The following is an 11,329-nucleotide window of genomic DNA, read 5'->3' as shown; positions in this document are numbered from 1 at the left end:
GGGCATAGCTTTAAATTGAGGGGTGATAGATATAGGACAGATGTCAGAGGTAGTTTCTTTACTCAGAGAGTAGTAAGGGTATGGAATGCTTTGCCTGCAACGGTAGTAGATTCGCCAACTTTAAGTACATTTAAGTCGTCATTGGACAAGCATATGGACGAACATGGAATAGTGTAGGTTAGATGGACTTCAGATTGGTATGACAGATTGGCACAACATCGAGGGCCGAAGGGCTGTAATGTTCTATGTAGCTGCTGGGAGAACATGCGAACTCCACACAAACTGTTGTCCAAAGATGGAATTGAACCCGGGTCTCTGGCACTGAGGGGCAACAGTGCTAACCACTTATCCACCATGCTGCCCTTGAACTGAAATTTCCAAATGTAATTTTTTTTTGTCAGTACGATGATTCATTTTTAAAAACATTTTAAAGATGCTTGTAAGTATGAGATTGTAGTAATTAGAGGTCATCCATTTCACTATTGTATCTGATTCAGGTTTAGGATTTAAGTGAGCATGTTGATACTCCTTTTCTGCCTGTGCTTCCCAGTTCCATTCTGCTGACCTACTAACAGTTCAAATGTGATTAGTGCACAGCTTTATCGCCATAGATACATAAATATCATTACATTCACAAAGCCCAATTCACAGAGGTTGTGCTTTTTGAAGATAGTTTTTGTTCCATTTCTAGACTGATGGACTGGCAAATTCAGTTTAATTTATAAAATTAAGAGCTGAGCACCAGCAGATTCCCCTTGACCACCCTCAGAATTTCATCCAGTTTTGTGTTTTGATTAGAACATTTTGTTTTTTGGTAGTGCTGTGGAAAAAAAAGGAAATTGTTCACAAGACTCCAACCATAGCAAAGTTAATGTGCTTTACTGTGTCTATATAAAAAGAGGTCTAGGTTAAGTATTGACTGTTTTGATTGATGGTTGAGAGTTTACCACTTAACTGTGAAACACTGCAGCATTTATTCAAAAGAATTTGCTGAAGGGAAGTATGTTAGTTTACTCCTGTCATGTTGATGCTTCCCTTCAATTAATTGAAGTTTGAGATTTGGAGTTCATTATGTGCAGAGATTTACAGGTACAAACTCTCAGCCCTAGGCTGAAATTTTTATCCTGTTTATTACTTATGCATTAAACAATTTACTTCTTAATCATTGTGCTATATGTACTAATGCTAAACATAAAAGGATCTGAAAAAATTATGCACATAAAAATAAGATTAGTTTTAGCTTGTTAGCCAAAAGCATAATTGTCTATTAGAACATGAATTTAGATACATGAAGGATATATAATTGTTTATTGTGAATAACTATGTTGCACATTTAAACTACATGAAGATGCTGGAGAATTAAATGTGCCCTTTATGATACAGCATGTAAACTATTGTTACAACTTATTTAATTACATTTGACTTTGTCTCCAGTGCAATTGACGTTGCTGAACACTTTACACTAAACCAGAGCACAGCTGAGGCGATCACCCTTAGAGAAGATATATGCAGTATTCTTCAGGATAATGGCTTTGGTGAGGAGAGATGATAGCTTTTTAAAGTTACTACCTAACTAACCCATGATCTACAGTTACAGCTAGAAATTTCTCCAGACGTTATATAGTGAGTATGTGACTGTACTTAGAATAAGCTGTTACTTCTAGTCATGAAAGGCAGACATTAGACTGGAATGGTTGTAAATCATAAAACTGTAGCAATGACAAAGTACACTTTAGATATGCTTTTATTGTTGAAGATATCCCAAGGCATTTACATTTCAGGAGGAATGGTAGTACAGTGAGGGGAAGAATGAAACAGATAAAAGAAAATTTTAAGCTGTTCAGGTGAGAATGAGAACAACAAAATTGGAATTTTGTAGAAGTATTTCCTTGAAGTGGAGGCAAGGAATAGATGATTTATCGTTTTGTTTACGGATTTTGGATTTTCTGTTCTTGGTAATTCAGTCTGAAGAAAATATTTACATTGAGAGAAGAGGGACTTCACTCTCTTTAGGATGCTGTTCAAATGGAACCGAGTGGCAACCAAGAAATTTGCAGAATTAAATGTCATGCTCGAGAATGCTGAAATTCTGGAAAACTCCTTTTGCATCTCAGCAGTGTCTGGATGAAGTCACTCTGCTCACACACTTAACTCTTGAAGTGGTGACCAACATTGCCTTATGGGATTGATTGTCATTAGTGGTCAAGCATTCGCTTTAAAGTGAAATCTAAGCTCATAGCCATTGGTTTTTGGAGCATATTCTTCTGAAATAAAATCTTTGGAGCCCACTATATCAAATGGATTTAATAATCTAATCAGACTCAACTCCCTTTTATTGTGGTGTAGATTTTCATCTTCATATCCTTATAGTAATATAGTAGAATAGACCACCCATCCACTGTAAAGCCTGTTTGATTTTTAATTTAATTAAGTAGAATTGTAATTTGTCAGTCCTGTAAATTGTGGGCATTCTTCTGTGGTAGATTATTGTTAAGGCAATGAGATGAAAATTACCTGTGTCTCTGAGGACTGAATTTAACTTTTCTGTGAATCCTCCAGTTCAGGGAGTTAAAATTTCTTAAAATGCATTTGTTCCCATGATAGCACTGGTTTCAGCCAGAAGTGTTACCATTCTTCAGATAGCCACTAGATTGACAGGCATGATAACGTGGCTGGATTGAGAACTCATTCCAAAATTACTTTTTGTTCATTCTGTTTTTAATACAAATCAAAGAGGAATGTAGATACTATTGTACGAATGCTAAAATGTCTTAACATGTCAAGTTAACTGAACTAAAACGTCTATGGAGCCCAATCTAGGGCACCTTTTTTCAGTACAGTAATAACAAAAAAATGGCAACATGATTCAGTGACTTTTTTTTTGCGGTAGAAAATGCTTTTGTTAGGTAGTATTTCATTAGCAGTTCCAATTTCCTTGCCAATTTTAAGGGCACACTTGAGAGGATCTGCAAGGCCGCCTTTGCACCTTTATTTTGTTATTCTGTTTGTACAGGTAACACCAGTCACTAAAGTTGAGAATGGTTTAGTTTGGTGAAGGGCTTCACATAAATTGACTTAGTGACAAGAAAGATGATTAATAGAAGTATTTTTAAAAAATTATCAACCTATTATACAACTTGCTTTGCCCAATGTTGTTTCAAAAAAAAAATGCAGAAAATTGCAGAAGCATCCCAGTGACTCCTCTCTTCCACTTTCCTGCAATTAGCTTAGTGTTATTATTTGTGTTCCCCTTTAGAAGAAAACTTGTGCATTAATGTTTTAGTGGTTCATATAGGCAACGATACACACCTGACATGAAAATTATATGTTCATTCTGTTAGCAAGTTGATAATGGAAATGAAAATTCTAGCCCCATATCCAGAGTGTGTGGATGTTATGAAGTTGAAGCTTTAAGACAGTGAATGCTGTTCTGCACTGACAGCTTACATGAGCAGTCTCTGAATGTTTTGGAAAATTGAAAATATGTAACATTTGGCTGTGAAGTAGATCCTTAAGTGTGTCCTTAAAATTGGCAAGGAAATTGGAACTGCTAATTGTTTTGACAACAATTCGATTTTGACCAGTTAGTTTAAATTGTGCCCCAAGATACTAAAACTCAATCGAGTTCGAATTTTTGTTTTGCCAACATCGAGCCAATGGGACGATCTGATGTTGGGGGTATAAAAAATGTATTATGAAAATCAGACAGAGCAACTGCCATCGAAACAAACCAAACAAACTAGGAACACTCTCTATCAAAGATACCTTTTCATATGAAATATATTCACAATAAAAAGAAAGAAGATGACCCAGGGGAGATCTTTAGCTGGAAGAAGAAAGACACCATAGATGATAGCTGCTGTAAAGTTTTGAAATTAAGTTGATATTATTCTAATAAGTGTTTTATTGGAACAGTATGTTGTTATAGAGTTGGAGGCAGGTAATAAGCATTTAGGAGAAAGGAGGGGTTTGAAGTTGTGAATAGTTGTTTAATGTTCACTTTTGACAATAAAGAATAAATTGATATCATTTTCTTTATGTAGTGGAATTTGGGTGTTCTCTGTCACTCATTTTATCAGGTTATGAGCTTTTCTGGGTGTTTGGTTTAATTAATAGAGGCGTTCACCGCTGTGTCGTAACAGTGGGGTAAGTGCTTTTAGTTTTGGAGGGAGGGGGCTTCACTGAGTAATGTGAGGACCTTCAAAAGTGAACACCATTTTACAGGCACACATACACTGAAGGTGCTTTGTGAACTTCGGCATTAGCCTGCTGTGGGCAATCCAAATCCTTGGCCCAAGCACTCCTGATCATGTTATGCAAGATATAAATCCCACGAATGCCTGTGATGTAACAGAAATGTTTAGCTACATGGAACAATTAAGCCTAATTCCTAAAATAGCAACGACTGATTCATTGATGGTCAGAATGTCCTGTCTCTGCTTCTGTATCTTAATATTATGATCTTATTGTTGTATTGCGGTTGATTTATGGAGCTGTTCACTTCACACCTTGGATCATGAAACTGATGATGAATGGGTTTGATACCTTCAGTGTTGCAGTTGTGACTAGACACAGACTTGTGCACACAGCTGGTGGTGAAAAATGAAGATATATCTATGATTATGAACACTTCCTTACATTGATGTGACACCTGTGAGCCCTCAGAAACTTTTCTTCTTTCTTCCACTCCTACTACAGAGTGAATGTGTTGTTAGAGAGCCCAGACACGAAGACTGTATCCTGCCCAGAGGTAGATGCAGCCTCCTCAGCTTGAATTCCCACAGGACTGAGGGTACTAGACAGGTTGGAGGTGGAAGACAGGCTTCCGCTGGAGTGCCTTGAAAGGGACTTGTCTGTGGTGGCTCCTCCAGGTGTGTGTAATAGCAGTGCCCTGTCTCCTTGTGAGGAAAGTGCACCTTTTTACTCTGTTCACTCATGGGGCATGGGCATCATTGACAGCAGCATTTATTGGGAAGGTGGTGGTGAGCTGTTTCTTGAACTATTACAGTCCTTTACAGCTGTAGGTAGCCCACCTCATCCTTAGAGACGGAATTCCAGGATTTTGACCCAATGACAGTGAAGGAATGGGGATATATTTCCAAGTCAGGGATTGTCAGTGATGGAGGAGTGAATACTTGTGAATGTGGTGCCAATCAAGTGTGTTGTTTTGTCCTGGATGGTGTCAAGCTTCTTGAGTGTTGTTGGAGCTGCACCTGTCCAGGTAAGTGGGGAATGTTCTATCACATGTGCATTGTAGATAGTGGACAGATGGTGGAAGGTAGGATGTTGGTTTTGCGATGCAGGATTCCCAGCCTCTGACTTGCTCTTGTAGCCATTTGTATATGAGGCATGTGCAATTGAGTTTTTGATCAATGTTAACCCTCCACAATGTTGGTAGTATCAATGATGGTAATACCATTGAAGGTCATGGGTTAGATTGGCATTGCCTGGCATTTGTGTGGCGCGAATGTTACTTCCCACTTGTCAGCCCAAGCCTGGATATTCTCCAGATCTTGTTGCATTTGAACATGGACTGCTTTTGTATCTGAGGAGTTGCGAAGTGCTTCCTCTGAGGTCTCCATGCTCTCTTCCTCCGAAATGGAGGAAGGTGATGTCATACTGGCCCTTGATACACACAGTCGATATACTGCTGGTTCCTGCAAGTGACAAAAGAGAGAAATGTTGAGATCAAGGGGTTAAAGTTGTAGTATGTTAATAGTACAGTGGGTAGTGGGAGAGTAGCTCAACAATGAACAACAGAAAAAGTCCCGGTCTTTGCCTATCAGCGTCAAGACCCTCTCCTCGAAGTGGGTGAGAAAGCACGTTACTGGCGCCCCACCATCTGACCTGGCTCTTTCAGCCCTAATATTGGTCATTATTCTGTAATGAGAGGGAGGATTGAGTGAAGTAAATGTGGGTGGCACAGCTATTAGTGTTAGGTACAGGTGGGAGAAAGGTTGTGAGGAGTTCTGACTGACTGAACAGGCAATGAACAGTGAATAGGAGAATCAGACTAGTGAGTAGCTCAGGTTGATGATAAGTATGTAAGTTAGCTCACTGAGTTGCAAGATTTGTTTTCAGACATTTCGTCACTATTCTAGGCAATATCTGGAGAGCCTCCGGTGAAGCGCTGGTGGTATGTCCTGCTTCTCTAATTATAAGTCTTGATTTCTCAAGGTGGGTGATATCATTTCTGGTTCTTTTTTTCAAGGGAATGTAGATAGGAATTAAATCTATGTATTTATTGATGGAGTTCTGGTTAGAATGCCATGCCTCTAAGAATTCTCATGCATGTCTTTGTTTTGCCTGTCCTAGGATGTGTGTGTTGTTCCAGTCAAAGTGGTGTCCATTTTTGTGTGTATGTATGGAAACAAGTGATAGTGGGTCATGTCTTTTGGTGGCTAGTTGGTGTTCGTGTACCCTGGTGGTGCGTACTAATTTCCCCAGGCAAGGGGAGCATTTTCTTAGAACATACCTTATTAATCCCCTTGTGATTCTGTGTTCCAGTTAAATCACTTGTGATTCGTTAATTCTAGGGAATATAAACCCAGTCTCTTCAATTTCTGATCATAGGATAATTCCTTCAGCCTAGAAACGAGGCCTTTTTGTTGTATCCGCTTGTGAACAAGTATGTCCTTTCTTATTTAAGGAGAATAAAACTGGATTTAATATTGCAAGTGTGAGCACTTAATTTCAATGCTAAGCCTATTGTTAGTTCACTTGAACTTTTAAAGTGAAGAAAATTCTTGCGTTCTCATTAGAATTGCTAATGGTTTCACCATGTTGCTTGTATGCTTTGTAAAAAAAAACAAAATTTTATAAATACATTTTGTTCCTGCCAGGTGATGATTATGGAACATTAAGCAATAATGGCATATTGGACGACAATCTGATGAGCACCAGTGAATCTATATTTGCTCAAACACCTGAAAATAATAATTCTAATGCTGTGAAAGACACATTTACATTAAAAGGTGATAAAATTATCTTTCAAAATGATGGATTTGGAGATGAAGGAGCCACTTACATGTTAGGTATGTTTCATGTACTTTTTAAAGCATAACCCTTCATTTTTAAAAAAATTTAAATTGTTTTGCTCCCTTCACCATCTCCTGACCTGTAATTGTCTTTTCTGAATTTATTTTATTCTTGAAGGAATGTGATAATGATTTAGTGTAAACCATTCAGTGGGGTAATTAGCTTTTATTGTCTTGTGAAAACCAAATGAAGGTGAACCCAGCAACCCATTTTATACTTTGTCAGTTTTTTTATCTGATCTATACAAAATTTGGTAGCACAGGAAAAGTTAGTCTTTCAGACTAAATGTATGTTACATTAATACATGCATTATCTGTCATGTTTATTTGCGTTGTGACTAGTTCTCCAGCTGTAGAGTAACCTGTTGGAAGCAATGGGGCATATGGTGGAAAATCATTTGTGCACAAAACCACTTGTATGAATTGTATTTGAGTTGTGAACATTTCTATGATGAGCATGTAATGCAGTGGTGAAAGGAGCATTGAACTGTAAGCTGTACTGTAAATTACAGTTTCAAAACATTTCACCTGTTTGTAGTTCATTGGTTTACACGTTGATCATCTGTCACATTTCTTTCTGTTCTTTCAATTGCTCCCTTTCAGGTGAAGAACCATAATCATCACGAATAATAAGGTCAAAAGCCTACATTTGTGAAGCATTCAACAACTAAATATATTTAGATTTACAACATTGTGCTCACTTACCATTATTTTATCTGAATTTTAATTTGGCTGAAACTAAACCAATTGACTTGGTCCAATTTTTGGCCTTTTAATAACCAAATTATCTGGTGTAATTTCACCTGTTGTAGGTTATTAAAATTATTCAGTGTTAGTTACCTAGCTGAATGAAGCTACCTAGCTGTCATAAACCCCACTCCTACATAATTTGTATGTAAATGTTTTGTCCTAAATCAAAGACTGATGATTCAGTAAGTAACAAATCGGTTTTTAAAAAGAACTGTAATACATATTTCATGGGATAAATTGAATAATCTGAGAATTTAAGTTATGATCCGACTGTTTGTTGTTTTATTGTTCGACTGTTTTGGATGAGGCAAAAGTTGGCACCCCGAGATAAAGTAAATGTCACAACTTTATAACAAGAATAGTATTTAATTGTCCCTATGTCAGACAGGTTTCTGCGGCTTGTGCATAATGCTTTTTCTAACTTAACTAATGTGGTTTAATTACAAACCAATAATTCAGGAAACTGCAACATAAATTAATTCACTGTCAATAGATAAGTGTTTAAATGACGTACAAAAATAATCCTTTCCATTGAAGCTAAAGGAACTTTGATTTAATTTTCAGAGGAGTTTCTCAGTGGTGAAGCTGAAAATGCCTTTGTGGATTTTGCAGATACTAAGGGACGCATGACTAATGATTTACCCAGTAAAAACCTACCAACTTGTATGTCAGGTATGGATTTTTATAGCATTTAAAGTGAAAGTTTTACATTAGTATGTTCCATGTTATTTCTCTTTGCCTAGAAGGTTACAAACCAAAGCTGTGCATCTGCAGCATCAGTGAAACCTTTCCATAAGCTGATGCTTTTAAAATGTTTTATCCAAAGGTGAAGGGAATGTAGAAACAAGAGGCCATTTGCCTTTGAGTCTATCCAGTATTTATTTAGTACCTGGTTTATCTATATCTCAAATTCTTTATTTGCTTTGCTTTTGTATTTTTTAAGAAGGGCTAATGCCCGAAACGTCGATTCTCCTGTTCCCTAGATGCTGCCTGACCTGCTGCGCTTTTCCAGCAACACATTTCCATCTCTATTTTTTAATAGCCCTAAAATATCACACCCAAATCCAGAATCTTATTAATTCATTTTGAATAAATTGGGCAATTTAAGTTGCTTAAGTCTGTGGCTTCATTTTATCTAAAACTGTATTTTTGAGTAAGTGAGGGAAAATCTCCATGTCATTAATGGTGCCTTGCTGTGACTGGACAACCTATCAGAAAATTTGTTGCGCTTATTTTCTTATAATGGTTATTAATTTGATTTACCTGTTTATTTCAATACACTTCTTTGAAGTTTGAGTGACATGTTCAGTCCATGTAAATTGTATTCACACAGATTTCCCTTATGAGATTTCTTGTATTTATCTTATTTGAATGTAAAGAGAAGAATCAAAGGATTCTTCTCTTTACATTCAAATAGTAGCATAGTAGCAGGCTTGAATATAAAACTTATCATTAAAATCCAGGCTGATGTTCACTAACATGCATTTGTTTGAGGAATTCGGGCCTGGATTTTCATTGTTGTAAATTGCCCGTAGTGTTAGGTGCATTAGTCAGGGGTGAATGTAGTGGAATGGACCTAACACTACGGGCAATTTGCAACAATGAAAATCCAGACCCGAATTCCTCAAACAAATGCATGTTAGTGAACATCAGCCTGGATTTTAATGATAAGTTTTATATTCAAGCCTGCTACTATGCTATCAGGCAACTATCCTTTGGACTTGTTGGGCCGAAGGGCCTGTTTCCACACTAGGGAATCTAATCTAATCTTAAAAAAGACAATGGCTGAGGATCATGTCACACAACAGTGGCAATATATTTACTGTGTCACAGCTCAAACCTGACTGCTCAACGTGCTACTCTTGGTATTGGTTATTACAGAACTTGACTATTTCTTGAAGCATAAAGATTGTAACGTCAGCATTGTAAGATATCCCACCATCAGTTGACTTAATAAAGGTGGCCTCTGGAAGCCTGAAAGATATTTTGAATTTCAGACAATACATCAGCATAACACCCATGAACAATATGCAGTTACTAAAATCATTAATAAGTGTGTTGTGATTCCACTTCCTTGGACACAAGAGAAGGCTAAGTCACTTATGATTTATTTTTGCATTTCATTATTTTAACAGGTGAGTCACATGTTCCTGATACTCTACTTCACGAAGATAAAACTGTATGTGACCAAACAACTCTGCTGCTCAATGAAGAGGAGGGCTTTGCCTTGCAGCCAGTCGATGCAACTGGTTAGTTTCATTCTCCTTTATCTATGAAACATTATTTTACTAGGTAGCATTTTTTTAATCACTGATGTTTTTTTGGAAAATGGTATTGTTTATTGTTTATGAAACTATCCTCTGACAAAATCAATCACTGTTATTGAGTTCTGATGTTCTCCTAGGGGAACATGCTGGTGGTCCAAGGATGTTCTACCTTTACAGGAGAATGGTTCTGCTCTGATTTCCTGACTCCAGATTCCTTTCCTGAGGCTGAACCACTTTCCCAGCTTTTAATGTGACGGAGTTGAAACTTACCAACGATAGTCAGTTAAACCCAAGGGAAAAACAAATAGAAACTACCTGCAGCTGGCATACATTTATTGGGTGTTTCCAGGACTTCCATGACTGTCCCCTCCAAATTTTAGTGGAACCCTTCTGTTTTGGAATTTCAGAAAGAAATGAGACAGGAAGGCTTATTACAGACCCAGGAATAATGTTAGAGGGGGAGGAAGTGAGTGGATGGCTTGTACACCCAGAAGAAAGGTCAGCATCCACTTGACAAACTCCAATCAAGCCTGCCCCACAGCCATATCACACTGCAGGCAGGCTAAATTTATGGGAAGTGCGACTTCCATTCCCCAGTGAGCATAGTAGACACTGCTGGGACTGGCAGCAGCCCAGGGTTGAAAACTTTGTGAATCCATAAACTTTGGATGGGGAGGGCTTGGAAACTTTAATGTACCTAGGACACCCTTTGAAAGTGGTACCCTATTTTCTTCTAAACAAATAAAAAAAAGACTGTCCACTCCCACTCACCAACTGTATTGTGTCACAGGCAGTTATATTAAGACCACTTGAGCTTTTAGTAAACTTATTTGACCCTTAATTATTTATTTACATATGATGACTGGGCTCTGATTTCTAATTTTCTGATCTTTTTTCAGTGCAAACTATTTTAACTCCATTTTATTTCCATTACTCTCTTACTCACTCCTCTATTTCCATTTAAAGATTGCTTATTTACAATTCTCTTTTCCTTTCTTGTTAACCCTTTCCATTGCTCTTTTGTTTTCAGTCTCTTCTGTTTATGCTTTTCTCTTTTTCTTCCTGTTCAAGCCTTTCTCACTCTTGTTCTTCTAAGTCAAGATTTTAATTCTAGCCGAGGCATCTCATCTTCAGATTTCCTCCTCTTCTAATCATGCTGTATCACTCAAATTATAAATTTTGGTCAGTTACTCTCAGCATCTCCTTTTTACAAGACTTTGGGGGTTTTGGAGGGCTCGAATTCCCAATTCCTCCCGCTCCGCCGGCTCTGCTCCC

At 37.5% G+C, this 11,329-nt stretch overlaps 1 protein-coding gene across 1 annotated transcript in view; it reads left to right on the top strand.

Moving 5' to 3' along the window:
• Positions 1–11,329, top strand: part of LOC122559883 (double-strand-break repair protein rad21 homolog) — a 148,872-nt gene that overhangs the window by 41,182 nt on the left and 96,361 nt on the right. Inside the window, exons 5-8 of the mRNA XM_043709990.1 lie at positions 1,435–1,535; positions 6,843–7,034; positions 8,352–8,459; positions 9,923–10,036. Of these exons, the coding sequence (XP_043565925.1) occupies positions 1,435–1,535; positions 6,843–7,034; positions 8,352–8,459; positions 9,923–10,036 (515 nt within the window). The remainder of the gene's footprint in view (positions 1–1,434; positions 1,536–6,842; positions 7,035–8,351; positions 8,460–9,922; positions 10,037–11,329) is intronic.

Source organism: Chiloscyllium plagiosum, chromosome 20 (assembly GCF_004010195.1).
Source record: "Chiloscyllium plagiosum isolate BGI_BamShark_2017 chromosome 20, ASM401019v2, whole genome shotgun sequence".
Classification (NCBI taxonomy): domain Eukaryota; kingdom Metazoa; phylum Chordata; class Chondrichthyes; order Orectolobiformes; family Hemiscylliidae; genus Chiloscyllium; species Chiloscyllium plagiosum.
Note: the sequence above shows the minus strand (reverse complement) of the source record. Positions and strands in the feature narration are given on the sequence as shown.